This window comes from Falco cherrug, chromosome 5 (assembly GCF_023634085.1).
Source record: "Falco cherrug isolate bFalChe1 chromosome 5, bFalChe1.pri, whole genome shotgun sequence".
In the NCBI taxonomy this organism is placed as follows: Eukaryota; Metazoa; Chordata; class Aves; order Falconiformes; family Falconidae; genus Falco; species Falco cherrug.
The window spans coordinates 2,359,697-2,375,771 of NC_073701.1; the positions used below are offsets into that span (position 1 = coordinate 2,359,697).

Sequence of the window (16,075 nt, forward strand, 5' to 3'; positions counted from 1 at the left end):
TCTCACGGAGGGGAGGCAGGGTGAGGTTACACTCCCCACCTGGGGAGACAGATTTAGCATAGCCCTTTCTAATGAAAACTGACATTTTACCCCTGCTCAGAAACTTGCAAAATTTGGCCTGTGCTGGGGAAAACTTGCAGCTATATGGTAGAGATCCCTTCGAACAAAATGGCTCGAGGAGGAAGGGAGGTGTCGGGGTCGCCAGAGACAAGAAGGAAAAGCTAAGCCTGATGATGTGTTGGTGGTGATGTTTTTGCACGGGCCACCTGCTAAGACCTAAGGGAGAGTATCCTTATCTATGGGAGGAAAAGCGAGCGCTCTGTCTCCTTTCGCCATAGACCAGACCTGAACCTTACAGATGTGCAGAAAAAAAGTGGCTGCATCATAGGCTTCGTTGGTGTCACATGTAACAAACCTTGGAATCGAGGAAGTTTACCAGACGATGCGATGCCTTTGGGCCACACTGCATCAGATTTCAGTGCTGAAAGCAAGTCACACAGCTCAGTTAACGGTAAGAGATCGGAATAAAAACATGAGTTTAGTTACAATTCGTGTTTTACACTTCAAAATCTACTTGTTGCATGACAGCTGCTATGAAACAGAGGAGTGAGCTAGTTTTCAAGCTATACCAGACATTGGATTTTTCAATGGCAAGAGTCTATTCAGATGTTTCAAACGAGGCCAGTAAGCAATTATTTGGTCTGGCTTCCAGTTTAGGTTGCAATGGGAAGCGTAACCGGTTGATAACATGCATGACAAAAAAGGTGCGCAGGGATGCAAAACCTGTGACGTTATAAAGGTGCTCCCAGTTTGAATCCTGAAGAAGAAACCTCCATCCAGAAAGAGTTCAGGCTGCTGCACCAGCTTCCTCCTGCATGCCGACTGCCCTCCCGCTTAGGCGGCTGTGGCCGCGGGGCAGACCTGAGCACCAAGCTGATGCATTTCCCACCGGACTTTCCGTGTGCTTGACTTCTTGCAGGCAAACTTGGCTCAGATGCAGAATCCTGCTCGCGGTGACCGTCCTAGTGGGAGATCGCACAGCAAGTGAAGGCCCCTCACAGCCTTGCTGCTTGGGTTTCATCTCCCGGCCCGTGATTCACAGCCACAAACGTGGCTCCCGCGGGCTCCCCAGGGCCTCCTTCCCGCACCACGCTTGCCACCGGCAGGACTGCTCCGGGAGTAGGGACGCTAGGAATCGGGATGGGCAGCTGCGGCGCTGGGTGTTGCTGCGGTGCGGTGCTCACCTCTGACCTGCCTGTGTCTGCCCCAGTCCCCACCCGGGGCGGCACCCGAGCCAGCTCCAAGCACCCACCCCCACGGAGCAGCCACCCACCCCACGCAGAAGAAACCGCTTCCAGAAGCACCCTGGAGTGCCAGGAGTCGCTCCCACCTCATCTCTGAAGTAAAAAAAAAAATAATTGTCACTGCAAAACATGCAAACAGTAGCAAATGGGGACCTCGAAACCACAAGATTATTAAAAATTAATTCAAAAAATAACAAAAATTAGTTCTAAAAATAAAAAGTTATTTTTTTAACAACGAGTTAAAACATATTGTAAAATTTAATTTAAAATTTAAAAAAAATAATTAAATTATAAAGGGGGGTTTTAATAACACATTGGGAGATTCTTTACTGATAATGTACTTGTTTCCCGAGGGGGCAGCCAGGGGGGTGGGAGAGCCCTCGGCAGGGCGAGGCGGGGGTGGCAGCTCGTGGCCGTGGGGAGCTGCGGGGGCTCCCGTGGGAGGGAGCGGGGGAGCGGCGGAGGGGGCGCGGGGCGGCGGAGGGGGCGCGGGCGGGGGGGAGGGGGGCGCCGGCGGGGGGGAGGGGGGCGCGGGGCGGTGGAGGGGGGGCGCGGGGGCGGCGGAGGGGGGCGCGGGCGGGGGGAGGGGGGCGCGGCGCATACCCGCGCCCGGCCACCAGGCGGCCCCGCCGTCCCCATGGCAACGCGCGCCCGCCGCTGGCCGCCATCTTGGGAGCGGCGGCCCCGCCATGTTGTGGGCGGTCTGTGCGCGCCGCCATGGCGGTGGCCCCGGCTGGCGGGAGCGGCGGGATGGTGCCGGTGTTCCCGGGGCTCTACGTGGGCGGCGCGGAGTCGTGTTCGTCCCCGGAGGCGCTGGCTGCGGCGGGGGTGGTGGCGGTGCTGACGGTGGACGCCGAGGAGCCGCCGGCGGTGCCGGGGGTGCGGGCCATGCACGTCCGGGCGCGGGACGAGCCCGGCGCCGACCTGCTGAGCCGCCTGGATGAGTGCGCGGCCTTCCTCGGCGCGGCGCGGGCGGGCGGCGGCGCGGCCCTCGTCCGCTGGTGAGCGCCGGGGCGGGGGGGCGGGCGGCGGGCCCGGGCCGCGCTCCTGACGGCCGGCCTCTCCCCTCCTTGCCTTGCAGCCAGGCCGGGCTGAGCCGCAGCGTGGCCGTGGCCGCCGCCTACCTCATGAAGACGGAGGGGCTCGGCTGGGAGGAGGCCTACGCCGCCGTCCGCGCCGCCAAGCCCGACGCCGAGTGGGTGCCCCGGCCCCCCGCCCCCGCTCCCCGGCCGGCCTGCCGCCCCCCCTCACGCCGCTCTCCTCTCGCCCCCGGCGCAGGGTGAACCCCGGCTTCCAGGCGCAGCTGAAGCTCTACGAGGCGATGGGCTGCGCCGTGGACCGCAGCAGCGCGCTGTACAGGCGGTACCGGCTGCGGAGCCTCGCGGAGCGCGACCCCGGTGCGTGGGGCCGCCGGCAGCGCCGCCCTTCCCGCGGCCCGCACGGCAGGGAGGCCGCTGGCTCAGCGGGGACGCGGTGCCTGAACCCCCGAATTAGCCAGCTGGTTTCGTACTTGGCTAGATGTTAAAACTGGGCACAAAGTTTAGGCCGAGCTGAGTCTCTAAAGTTGTTAAGGGACAAATGAAGGGGCTTCTGATCAAGGGAGTCAGCCTTGGAAGGATGGGAAACGAAGACTGGATGGTGGAAACACCGTTATCTGAAGTTAGGCAGAAAGAAGCCTCCAGGTGAGGAGGTTCTGGCCGTGATTTAGTGTTTAGCTATGTGTTAAAGAAAGCTGTGCACAAAGTTTAGGTCAAACTGACTCTCCAAAGTTGTTAAAAGTGACATGAAGGGATTTCTAACCAAGGGAGTCAGCCTTGGGAAGGATGGGAAACAAAGAACGGATGGTGAAAAGAACACCGTTATCCAAGGTATGCAGAAAGAAGCCTCCAGGTGAGGAAGTTCTGGCTGTGATTTAGAGTTTAGCTATACGTTAAAAGAAAGCTGTGCACAAAGATTAGGCCAAGCTGACCATCTGAAGTTGTTAAAAGTAATAAACAAAGGGACTTCTAACCAAGGGAGTCAGCCTTGGGAAGGGCTGGGTCCTGGGAGCATCAGCCTTGAGCCTGGGGTGGGTGCTTGGAGGGAAGGCTGGGGCAGTCTCCCGAGGAGGGAGGTCCCGGGGGGAGCACAGAAGGCCCGTGTCAGAGGTGGCTGGCTTTGAGTATTGCCCTCAAAGCAGCCGAGCCTTGAGTTGGCTAGGCTGACGTTCACGTTGTGTTGGCCCTGAAGAATTTCAGCTTATCAGCTGGGGAAAAAGAGTGTCTCTGAGAGATGCCTCAGAAATAAGAGCTATAAGGAACTGTTCTTGTTAGCAAGATGCAGAAATGGTAAGGGTCAATTTGATACATTGCCTGATTTTTATGTATCTGGCTAAGCAATCTTAACATCCTCTAAAAAGAAGTTGACAAAGCTTAAAAAATAACAAATGCAAAGCTGAGAAAAAGTTGAAGTCAAGCTATGAAGTAAACTTTCAATTTGCCAAAGGCTGGCTGTAGTAGGTATGCGTGCATATGTGCAATTTTATAATAATCATCATAATAATCCATAGCTTTTTTACAAAATCTTAGTGTTGCGTATTCAGCATGACAGTGCTGTCTCCCTTTACGTGTCGTTCTCCTTAGCAGTTCCCATTTGTAAGCTTTCTGTATCATGTGCACTAAAAGACTGGCAGAACTGTTCTAACAACTCCTCTGCCTTTGCTTTCAGTTTAATTAAGAATGTAAAGCAAAATGCAACTGTTCTGCCATTGCTAAGGCCAGAGTCTAGATCCCAGTTACTTTCAGTAAGCAAATCCCAATCTTAGGTGTGGCGGGATGAGGCTCTTTCATTTTTAGTTTCTCTAATGGAATTGGTGAGTGGACAAGTGAATGCAAAGAAGGTGGCTTCTGCGTGCTGTGACTGGGGCAGCGGCGCCGTGCTGTCTTGTCCTACAGAAATGCTGCATGGCTGCGTTGATCCGATTCACAACTTGTTACTTACCCCTCTGCAGAACTTCAAGACTTGCCCCGAGAAGTCTTTGCTGTTGATCCAACCATTCTGTGTCAAACTCCAAACACAGAGGTTCTCTACAGGTGCAGGAAATGCAGGTACTGAACTTTCTGTATTTCTCCATAAAATGTCATCTTGAAATTGACTCAAGAGAAAAAATAGCCTGTGTAAATCAATGGGTGTGTCATTATCGTCAGGACAGAGATGAGCTCTTGCCTAAGTTTCCATGCCATGCATGCCACCAAAAAATCAGGCAAATAAATGAAATAAACCACTTTTTGTTACTTGGAGTTGTGCAGCACTTGTGCAGCCTAACCTGCCACGTTCTGTAGGCAGGTATAATTCTGCTGGGCTCTGTGAAGTTGCTTGCTCTGGAACCATAACATCCGTTTTTGACAATTGGTTTTTCCAGAAGAACCTTCTGGTAGATTGTGGGGTTTGCTGCATTTTAACTACCTTTTACGGATTGCTTAGAGTGACATTGAATAATCCTCCTATTTCCTAGGTGTAGGTTTCTTCAAGTATATAAGCATAAAGTTTTAGTAGGCAGGAATTGTTTAAAAATAGATCTGTATAAAGACAGCGTACAGCTGTGGGGCAGAGCCCGACTACACACGTCACTTGTTTGTTTGTTAAGAAGCGACCCTGAAGGGAGTCAGCGCCTGCTGACCTAGACCGGATTAGAAAAAATGTAGGATTTGTAATTGACCAATTGCTTAATTACTTTTTGTCACAAGGTACATGTCCCTGTTTCTATCGTCTGTAGGTTTCCCCAGTAAAAAACCCAATTATTTTACTTCTTTTTTCCCCCAATGTCATGGAGGGCAGGCGCGCTCTGTTCCGTAGTTCCAGCATTTTGTCCCACACGGAAGGAAGCGGACCAGCAGCCTTTGCCCACAAGAGGGTAACGGACTCAGCGCAGCTTTGTGTCTTTGGCCGTGACAAGTGTACTTCTTACTTCATTGAGCCCGTGCAGTGGATGGAGCCAGCGCTGCTCGGAGTGATGGAAGGACAGGTGAAGGGGAGTGTGAGCTTTATTTTTGGGTTTTTTTTTTCAGAGGCAGAACAAACTGTTTCTGTTCCCTGATGTGAAAGTCCTAAGTCTCCCAGCCTTTCTGGCATGGATTTTACAGCTTATGAAGATTCTTAAATGTTAAATATCCTTTTTATAAGGAAATGAGCTGGTGGTCTTGTTGGACTGAGAGCACTAGCCAGGGTGTTGGACAGGGTTTATCTGCTGTTTGGTTTTGGTATGAGAAAAGTTTGTGGGACTTCCAAAACCTGTTGTGGTGTCAGGCTGATTGAGGCTTTCTGGAGACTGGCAAAACTGTCCTGGAACCGTGCTGGGTCTGAGCAGCTGCATTTCCACAGCCTCCCTTCGCCAGCGCAGCTGCCTGCTACCCGCCAGGGCTGAGCAGCCATGCCGGTTCAGCCTTCTTGCCTGTTCTTCAGCCCATTTCCCTTCTGTGAAGCGTTACAGTGTAGGTTGCCACCATTTAATGTACCACCATGTAAGTACATTTTAAATAGACCTACATCTGCGTGTGCCTTAGACCGGGTCATCTCCTTTTCTTGCAGCTCCTGTGTCCCAAGTGCACGTCGAAGCTGGGCTCCTTCAGCTGGCAGGGCGAGCAGTGTTCCTGCGGCCGCTGGGTGACGCCTGCCTTCCAGATCCACAAAAGTCGAGTGGATGAAGTGAAGTCGCTTGCCAGTCGGTAACTTCCAAACTGCCAAACCCTGAACTCATCACTTCTCTCTGGATTTCTCGAGCTCCACAGAGCCAGGAATGAGCTTGTGACTTCCTTTGTAATGTGGTGGAATTCGTTGAACATCTGCTCTATTCGAGCTTGCTGTGTCTCATATACATAAAACAGCAAAACACATCCTTCATGCAGGGATTGCAGTGGTCAAATATGTACAAAAATGCCTGAGTGTGGTGGTTTTAGTATATTCTCACTTCATCTGTTGCTATTTACAGAAGGTCTCAACTCCTTAGTTAAAAGGAATGCTAACATGTTACTTCCAGGCTGGGGGAAGCAGTGCTGCTTCTGATCCCAAAGTGCCATCAGTTTGTCCAAAACAAGCAGCTGAGATTTTCGGAGGTATATTGCACAACACGAGGTACGCAGCAGGGAAATATGTTAAGGCTTAGCAAAGTGCCAGGAAGTGGTACAATTGTAAGCGTTGAGTTTGCCTGCACAGCAGCTACTAGCAGGGAAAAGCAAGTTTACATTTATATTTCTATTACAAAAAAAGTAGTCCTAAAAGTATCTACCCCAAGAATATTTACTGCGTTACAACTCTTTCAAGTAATAGCAAGCTGTACTGGAATGGGAGAACTGAAGCTTCCTACCAAATTGCTGCTTACAGGTTTACGGAAATCCCTAAAACGATCAAGTAAGATTTTAAGCAAGCTGCGAGGTTTCCTGGATTGTGTGCTGCGTACACCCCTGCAACACAGGTTTGGTTTGACATAAGAAAATAGGACACATAAGACCTACTTTAAATCAATTTTATTTTCATTGACTTCAACATTTTTTTATTTTTTTTTTTACACAATTTCCAGCAACATACATTATGAAATATACAAGATAAAGTAGGTGGTGGGGTTCTGCCCATCTTTTAATTCCTCCCACAGCTGTGGAGGGAGGACTTGCAGGACACAGTGAACATCAGAATCTCAACACTGAAAACAGACACAAACCAAAAAAAAAGACAAAAATATATATGAAACTGTTTGAACTGGTCACACTTCAGGGCCAGGTACAGCACAATAAATATTAGAACTGCATTATCTTAGACATCTTCTGTAAAGTTTATAACATCCTCTATTTCAAGAGATAAGAACATCTGGTTTCTAGCATGAAATGCTACATAGTACAGTGGTGAAGGGTACGAATGATGAGGAATCCAGCAAGAGCTTGGATAGTGACTATTCATTCACACATGCTCATTGGTAAAATAAGCAGCATACACCAAAAATTCAGTGAGCTGTAAACTTAAACCATTTGCTACCAGAGTATCAGCTGGAAGGAGCAGCTCCTTTGGGAGAGTTAATGCCTTAAAAAGTTTCAGCCAGGCGCTCCCCTGACAAACACTGAGTTGATACCGTAATGGAAGTGGCAGCATTTGGTCCGTAGCACGAGACCCCTTTACATCACTACTGTTCAAAGCCGGCAGCCACGGAACTACTCGGTGCAGAGTCACCGCTTACAGCCACAGCACTACGGCGGCGGCACCCCGGCACCGCTCCGTGCCCGTACCAGCGCGGCAGGCAGCAGCTGGAGCCCCGCTGGGCACAGAGTGCACTGGATGCCACCTGCCGCGAGCGAGAGGGAGGGACTGCGGAGGATGCCAGCGTTTCTCTCGCTCTGCAGCAATGATATGAGTGCTGGGCTCCGGCAGTTCGATAGGAAGGCTGCTCTGCTAACTCCTCATCCCACGCTCGTTTTGCCAGTAAACAAGCCCAAGACACAGCAGTTTCAGCTGCCCGACAAGTGTGCTTCCAGAGCAGAACACCAGAGTCACGGGTTTCTCCTGCATCGCACACAACGAGGCAGGAGTAAATAATTTTTTTCATTTATCGACCTTCCCCCTGTTCATCCCCCGCCCCCAGCCCCCAGTTTAGCATCATACATTCCTCTCGCAGGAGAGCTGGGGACCTTCTGTGCCAGCGCCAGCCAGGCCCCGTGGGCACAGGTGGAGGAGGAAGGCCAAGCGCACGCTCTTCTTTCCTTGGCGTGATCTGGGCATTGCCCTGGGAGGCAGCCGCGCCGGCGGGCAGAGCACCGCCGAGGAAGGACTGTGTTCCTCCTCCAGTCCGCACACGTGGCGTCACCCTAACTCGCCATCTACACCCTGCAGTACACAGCAGCAGGCACAGGCTTCACAAACTAACACAGCCGCATGTCAGGACATTTTACGGGGTGAGTGGGAGGCAAGAAGGTAAAATTCTGCTGGAAGCTGAGCACTATGGCTTTGACTTTAGCTAATGCCGAGTGCAACAGTCCTATCGGTATTAAGTAGGAAAATAAAATTCTATTTCTCCAGTGTACCAAAGTATACTGGTTGCTTGTATGTGCTCATCTTCTAGTTAGTCCCTTCTTGGACAACTCCAAAACTACCACGTTTCAACACCAACAGACTCAGCTGAGGACTGCAGAAGGGACAGAGCAGTGAGGAATTTTTGGTTGTATCAACACGTTATCAGAATATGGTCAAGCATTCAGCTGGAGAACAGGGAGTGCCATGTCACGATAGTCACTTAGCAAAGTGCCAGGTGTAAATGCCCTTACCGCTGCCAGCTCGGAACGTACCGTGTGACTGCCTTCAGGTCTGCACCTCCTCTGCCAGCCGGTACAGCTCAGCTGGTTACATCCCAAGGTGAAAGACCAGCAACCAAGAGAGCTGGGAGAGGCAAGGTGAAGTTTTTCCCACCCTAGAAATGTACAACAGCATTTCCTCACTCAGCCAGGCACATTCACACATCACTCACCACTTCAGACACATGAAGCAACAGCAAACACAAACCAAGAGGAATGTTTTGTAAGGACACTCTGAGTATGAACAGGGAAAACACAGGGCTATTTATCAACTCAAGTACTGTTGCATCATTCTTGTAAGGTAGGGAAGCAGAGGAGTTGAGATGAGGAATTGAGAGGACAAACTGGAGTGGTCACAGAGGTCGAGTCTAGTCTTCCAGACTGCGAAACGCATTCTGCATATCCTCAAACAGCTGAGCATAGTCCGCCTTGATTTTTGTTTCACCATCTTTGACAGGGTCCTGAAAGATAACAGCAAACAAACAGATCCGTCGGGAAAAGCCTCGGGTACTTAAGACAGCCCTGCTCTGCCAGTGCTGTGATTGCTCAGCCTCAGGATTAATGCTGGCTGACTGCAGAGCACTGCAGCTCCATCTTCGCCTCCTGTCTGTCTCGCCAACAGCCGCAAGGTTTACACCTCATCCTGCTTCCACGGTCAGTGAGCAGGCAGGACGGATACGGGACAGAGGAGTTCCCAGCCCGGCCCTGAGCAGTGGTTACTTTATTGAAAAGCAACTGCTTTGGAGAGGATTCAGTAATACCGAGGGTCTAACTAGTTCATGCTGTGCGACTCAAGAGCTGCAGCAATTAACACCAGCTCCTACCTCCAAACCAAATGGAGTAAGGATCTCTGTGGCTCTGAAATGCTCTGCTCTACTTTTTGGGGTGCATCCCCTCCAAGCGCAAGAGTTAGTTTGCCATCACTCTGAGGTCGCTCAGTTCCAATTAAAGTCTTACCGTGCAGTCATAACGAGCTCAAAATCATCTCTGCACAGCTTCATTTTCTCAGAGTACTTTTAATGAAAGACAAGGGCAAAACCCGTAACTATCAGCTTTTCTCTGAGGCTGCGAGGCCTTCCCTGCAAGAAGCATTAACTGCCAGGCTGTGAAATCTGTTCAGGGTCTTCACCGTTGCCCTCACAGCACTACGCTCCTCTGGGTCAGTGCAGCTCTCGGGAAACACAGAGGATCTGTGTGTGGCTACACTACTTCTTCGCTGTCTCTCCAAAGCCCACAAACCACAGGAGGCAGGACATTTAAATTCCCATGCCTTTTAGACTGACCCAAGAAATAGGAATATGAGGAAAAGCTTTGAGGGTGACAGAGCACTGGCACAGACTGCCCAGAGAGGCTGTGGGGTCTCCTTCTCTGGAGACGCTCAAAACTCGCCTGGGCGCGACTGTGCAACCTGCTCGAGGTGACCCTGCTTTAGCAGGGGCCGGACTAGATGAGCTCCTGAGGCCCCTTCCAACCCTGACCATCCTGTGCTTCTGTGAAATACAATTCTTACATCATAACTATGACTGTATTAGAGGGCCAGCTCCACTTCACGTGTATTCACCCTCCAAATTCCCTTTTTCAGCGCTGCTGTCCACCACTCTGCCGTGTGCCAGATGTCTTCTGGCAGCCAGGTTTTGTAAGAAGCGTGCTACTTCCCCTGTCTCTATATAATCAGCTCTCAAAAACCTCACGTCCTCAAGTGTATCTTCTTATGTTCTTGGTGCTTTGAGAATATATACCAGGGATCTGCTTACTGCAGAAACAAGCCAGTCCCCTGCAGAAACAGAATACACTGGCACGCCAGAACACTTAATTTTACACGTAAGTTTATCTTACAGTACTTGTTCTTGAAAAATTTGCAATATTGGCTTAAAGAGTTATATTTGACTCTTATGAAGCATTGTACTTCAGAGAGAGTATTCCTTAGCTACTTTAACATCAGCCAGCATCCCCAGTTTCTGTCCTACCAGTAACTGCTACACCAGCACGCTCTGGATGAGTTTTAGGAAAGCTGTACCCTGAGACGACAGCTACTGGAGTTACCCAGGGCAGGTGCCCCAAGCCACTTGTTCTCTTTTTAGCCCGTGTTGAACTTACTTGTCCCTTCCTCTCCTCCTGGTTACCACCCTCAGGTCCCGAGCCAAATACAGGGCACATCACGTATTACTGCAGCAGATGAGCGTTTCTTTCCTTAACTTCCTTTTAAAATAGCTTGATAAACATTTCTACCATTCACTTTTTAGCACATTCCTGGATTTATGCTTAGGGCTGCTTTTATCTGCTAAAAGTTTCCTGAGAACACGTTATAATTTTGTATTTTTTAAACTGAATTTTATCACAAAACCCCCCAAACAAACAGGAAAGGAGCTTGTACTATTACATGAATATATCTAACGTAAAGGATACTGAAGTTGGGGTTGCCAAGGCTCTGCAGCCGGCACAGCCTGACTAGATTTCTGTCCCGACTGTTCCTGCGCTCACAAACTAAAACCAGTTATAAAAGTGTATTGAAGAAGATTTGCAAAAAGTCTCCGTTCACAGACCTTTATCTAAGGCAACTGTGAGCACCTTTGAGAAACAGCCTTTCAGAGGCACCGAGAGCTCACGAAAGCAGCGCAAGTTCCTTGTGAACATACCTTGAACTTCATGGAGGTAAGTCTGTAGAGGATTTCACTCATGTTCTCTCGGATGATGGACCACGTGATCTTATTGTCACTCTGGGCTGTGGTTTCTACAGCACGGCGTGCCATGTCATAAAACGCAATCATATTGGAAAGCATTCCCACTGTTTTATAGAAAGGGCAGAACCTGCCGGAACAGAAGAGGACCCGTCAGGCACCTCGGACCAGTTACCAGGACCAGCCTTTGCCCCCACCTTCGCGACAACTCTGTTCTCACCTGACAGAAAGAGCGCCAGCCTGCTTTACTCCAGGTGTTTTTACATACTATCAAAGGACGCTGCCTCTGACAGGTCCCGCATTTTTAAACCCAGGCAAGCCACAGGCTAAGGCAGCCATCCTGAAGTGCGGTTTCTGAAGCAGCACTCAAACGCTGGGCAAAATAGGAGAGCAGGAACCATCGCTGCACCAGCCCCGCCTTTCAATCTGTGCCAACGCTCAGGAGAAAGGGCAAACACCAGAGCAAGCCAGCGGAATTCCTCCTTCCTACTTTGTCCATCACGGGAGCAGGCTTCCTCCAAGCTGCCAGGGATGACCCGACAGCTCTGCAGGTGTCTTTGCTCACAGGAAAGGGAGTGTTTCTGTGCCGAAAGCACTGCGCTCCCAAAAAGCTCCTTTTTTAACAGGTAGATGGCTGCCACAGAAGATGCCTCATTATTAGTTACACACTGCACCGTGCTGCTTGCAGTGCTTCCCCGTCACATACACGCGTGCCTGCCCTAGTAACCTAACCAAAGGCACACACCGTTACAGAACGACGTACAGCTAAATTTTTAGTGAAGTATTCCAGATCTCTCGATCTACCTGGGCTGGGGAGTGAGATGAAGTTACAGAAAGGCCCTTGACAGGCTGTTAAAACACACGGATAGGAGGGAAAGAAGCAAAGGCTGGGATAATAAACACTGCACTAGGGAAAAGATCCAGGAAGTATTTTTGATGGATCAAACTTAAGAATTATGCAGCAGTAACTGAAAGCAGATTCTTGCAGTCCTGGAATAAAACAGGAAGGCTTTGGATGCTGTCTGGGAAAATGAAGTGGTCCTCTCCTCCTCCCCGGGAAGACCAGAGGACACACTACTGCAGAGATACTGGCCAACCAAATAAGGACGAGAGCCTGAGAAACTCAGAGGAAGAGGTCTGCACGCCTTGGGGAAGGCAACGTGAACACACGGTTTGATGGCCTACCTAAGTGCAGTTCTTCCATTCAATTATGGCAGGTAAAATTAATTTCTGCACTGGTCGGTTTCCAAATAAAACAGCTGTCTGAATGCAGGCTACACAGGACTAAAAGGGCAGAGCGGCCAGTCGGAACTCACCTGTCGTAAGGCGTATAACCATTCTGTTGCAAAAAGTCATCTTTTATCAGCTTGGCAACCTCCAAGGTAATTTTATCTGTTTCTGCCAAGGAAGCCTAGAAAAGTAAGGTACGCTGTTGGTTTAGTACTGAAGTCCATGAGATGTGGTGTGTCCTGGATGAGAACTGTTATCTTTCAGTACCCCATTTTCTTCCCACCCTCTTAAGATGGCTCCCAGCAGAATTCTGCCTTTCGGGCATTTCTCATTCCCTGCTATAGAACAGCCAATTTAATTGATTGCCAAATTAAGATGGGTGAAACAGCCAATAATTTAAGTCCATCTGATGATAAAACAATGGAAAGGAAGTTTCCTTTAAGATAATGAGAAAACCACCACCCACAGAAAGCGCACACAGCTTTGTTATGAGGTACACTGAAACATCACCTTCCTACATAAAGAGACAAATTCATTTTTACCTTCCTCAATCTGTATGTGTCCACAGAAAAAAGACTAGATCTCGGCATGCTAGATTATTAACTTATCTCAATGATCTGAGACTAGCCCCCACAGGTACCGATGGCCTTTCCCTGTCCGGCATTCAGGAGAAGCAAAGGAGGCGATGCCAGTGCCTGCCATGCTCTGCAGGACAGCCACAACCCGCGGCGCACCGCTGCCGAGGGCACCGCAGGGCGCTCCTCTCCACCTTCACTGGCCTTCTGCTAAAGGGGACAGATCCAGTTTTTATACCCCAGCTTGCTTTCTACACAGGAAGCTTGGACCTTCTTTCACAAGGAGGCAAACAGAATTCAGAGCTACAAAATAATACAACAAATGTCTGATTGTTTTTCCGCTATTCCCCCTTTGCAAAAGTTTGTTGCAGTTGTTGGCAAGCCCTGATTGAAAGCAACTGTTAAAGAGAACATCTTTGAGAACAAGGTCACCAGTTCCAGTATTTCTATCATGGGAATAACGCCTGGTTACAAGCACTGGCTTATCAATATCCCTTCCATACCAAGGAACCGATTCTACCCTGCTCTGTAAACTAGTCTTTTAGAAGGTGGTTTTGTAAATAGAAAACTGCAGAAGGCCCCAAAATCATGGTTCCTCTTCCTCAAGGGCACATCTAGAGAAGAGAGCTCTGCTAGGCAAGACCTGGTGAAAGGCCTCACCTTGGCTGAGCTACATCAGTGCCTAGGGAGAGCACCAGCAGCAAGCCTCCTCCAAATAACTAGTTAATACACGTTACCACACTGCTGCTACCACCTTGGAAATCGGCGCAGCTCATCCAGACATCATGGGACTAAACTCCTGTCAAGTACGTGCTAGGCACCTTTCAATCGTCATATTCGCAGTGCTAAGCTGAAACACTGTTTTCACTGGGTCCTTTTTGAGAGCTCCCAAGGGAAATGTTCCTGTCCAAGCTCAGCTTTCCCTCCAAAACAGTGAAGGGAATGAAGGAAATTAAAGAATGCCTGTGAAATGGAGCCACGTGTCATGTCACGGGTTTCCACAGAGAAACCAGGTAATCACCAGTTTTTAGAAAAAGCAGACATCACTTCTGTTTCCACAGGCCAGCTTATAAATGCCAACACCTCTGTTCTGCAGCTGGCAACATGGTTTCTAATAAACTGTAACCCTTCAGATGGCTTCAACAGTGAAGATCAGTTTGTATCATTCTCTTACAAAGATTATTTCCAACAGGGTACTGGTTTAAGTTGCAGCAAAGGGCATTTCAGCAGGACTACAACACGGAAGCAAGTGAAGTTTCTTAACTTCAGCGTTAGACGCTCTGCAATCTAATTTACACGGGGAAAGCAGCATCAAGCCAAGGTTTATCAAATCTAAAAAAGTACGTGTCACTAGAAGTCGAACAACATGTAAGAAAGCTGAAATAAAGCACAGTTAAAGGCAGGAGAGTCTGACCTCTCCCAGCGACCATTTGCCCTTTTTGCACAATGCAGTATCCATCGAGGCTGGTCTTACGACATGGTCAAAGGCCTGCACTACAGTGGGGAAATGGAGGATGGCTCACCGACACCACATTTCCTCACAGCTGGTTGCTCACCTTCCCCACAAGCTGCACTATCTCTGCAAGGTCCTCTTCCTCCTGTAGGATCTCTTTGGCCTTTGTCCTGAGAGGGACAAACTCTGTAAAATGCTTGTCGTAGTACTCGTCCAGGGCACGCGTGTATTTGCTGTAACTGATCAGCCAGTTGACAGAGGGGAAGTGCTTGCGTTGTGCCAGCTTCTTATCCAGGCCCCAGAAAACCTGTCAGAAGCCAGAAGGATCAACCAGTGTTCTAAATCAAAAATGAACTGAAATAATTGAAGGCAATTAAACCAAAACCCAATACAGAACACAAGTCTGAGCAAACGCAATGTGGCAAAGGCTATCACAAATGAAAGCCCAAGAGAGGAAAGACAAGCCTTCCTTATGTTAGTTTAACTATAGCAGTTACTTTCAAATATACTTCTCAAAAAAAGTGATGCATCCTTTAAGCTGAGTTCAGACTTACTCAGCTTGAGACTCCTCATGAGGGAGAAAGCACGCCGTAACAAAGACAGTGCCAACACTGGAGTCTAATTAAGTGGAGACCTGTTAGATGTAACTCCTTTTCCCAAACCAGGGCTGCAATCGGTTGCAAGACATTCTGCTGCTCTGAGGATTCTTTTGTGATTTCAACGCACCTATTAGGAGTGGTTCACTTTCCGTCTCAGCGGAGAGCAGCAACATTTGAAGCACAGCTCCAGGGGCAGCAATCAGGAAGCGCACAGATATTCCTGAGCAGTCAGCGTCGGATGGAATCGTTACCTTCATTCCCTCTTCCAAAGTGATCTCAGACACATCAGTTCAGAGACCATCTTACAAGGTCACCTTCTATGCTGTCAGAGCATTTTCCAAAGCACCCTACAAAGCTGCCTGTGTCAAATCAGCGCTCTCAGGCCCCAGCCACAAATGCACTGAAGCACAATCATTTTGAGTCTAACAAAGTGGCCAAAAGAGCTGAAACGTCGGGGGACGTACCTGAACAATGCCCAGTGTAGCAGATGTGACAGGGTCAGAGAAGTCACCACCTGGGGGAGATACACTGAGCAGGAAGAGATAAGGAAAAGTTACCAGAGCTACTTTCACAGTTCAAACTGAAGTACTGGAACATACGACTGCATAGATCAGTGATCACAGAAACCAGGAAAGCCAACACCATTTCAAGTAACAGACCTCAAGCTTCTGCTGCAGAAAGTGCTTGAGGCAGACCCGCACCGGTGTCCTGTCAAGCTCACCATGAAACACAGTGATATCAGTGACTGACTGATGGCACATCAGGGTTTGATTTTAACCACTAGCTCCAGGTAGCCACTCCAGCTTGAGATTATCAAACCTATCACAACTGGAACAGATTCAGCAAGTGTGCTCGTAGGACACTGTGAAAAGCAGTGCAATGCACAGAAAACAATATCCCAGTTTGGAATGATTTCAGATATTCAC

At 49.4% G+C, this 16,075-nt stretch overlaps 2 protein-coding genes across 5 annotated transcripts in view; one reads left to right on the forward strand and one right to left on the reverse strand.

Annotated features, from left to right (window-relative positions):
* The first annotated feature begins 1,962 nt into the window (after positions 1-1,962).
* On the forward strand, positions 1,963-6,216 carry DUSP12 (dual specificity phosphatase 12). 3 transcript variants are annotated; one of them, XM_055711253.1, is made up of 6 exons: positions 1,963-2,305; positions 2,386-2,499; positions 2,583-2,701; positions 4,294-4,390; positions 5,121-5,307; positions 5,664-6,013. In XM_055711253.1, the coding sequence occupies exons 1-6, from the start codon at positions 2,022-2,024 to the stop codon at positions 5,760-5,762; spliced, it is 900 nt and encodes a 299-aa protein (XP_055567228.1). In that variant the 5' UTR covers positions 1,963-2,021; the 3' UTR covers positions 5,763-6,013. The 3 variants fall into 3 exon arrangements, with proteins under 3 accessions (XP_055567228.1, XP_055567227.1, XP_055567229.1); XM_055711252.1 differs by having other exon boundaries at positions 1,975-2,305; positions 5,871-6,216; XM_055711254.1 differs by lacking the exon at positions 2,386-2,499 and having other exon boundaries at positions 1,975-2,305; positions 5,871-6,216.
* Positions 6,217-6,790: 574 nt separating this feature from the next.
* ATP6V1A (ATPase H+ transporting V1 subunit A) overlaps positions 6,791-16,075 on the reverse strand; it is a 31,462-nt gene continuing 22,177 nt past the window's right edge. For both annotated transcript variants that reach the window (XM_055711251.1, XM_014286806.3), the window contains exons 11-15: positions 15,614-15,677; positions 14,654-14,857; positions 12,609-12,703; positions 11,251-11,422; positions 6,791-9,075 (exon numbers count right to left, since the gene is read on the reverse strand). In XM_055711251.1, coding sequence (XP_055567226.1) covers positions 8,983-9,075; positions 11,251-11,422; positions 12,609-12,703; positions 14,654-14,857; positions 15,614-15,677 — 628 coding nt within the window. In that variant the 3' untranslated portion in view covers positions 6,791-8,982. The remainder of the gene's footprint in view (positions 9,076-11,250; positions 11,423-12,608; positions 12,704-14,653; positions 14,858-15,613; positions 15,678-16,075) is intronic.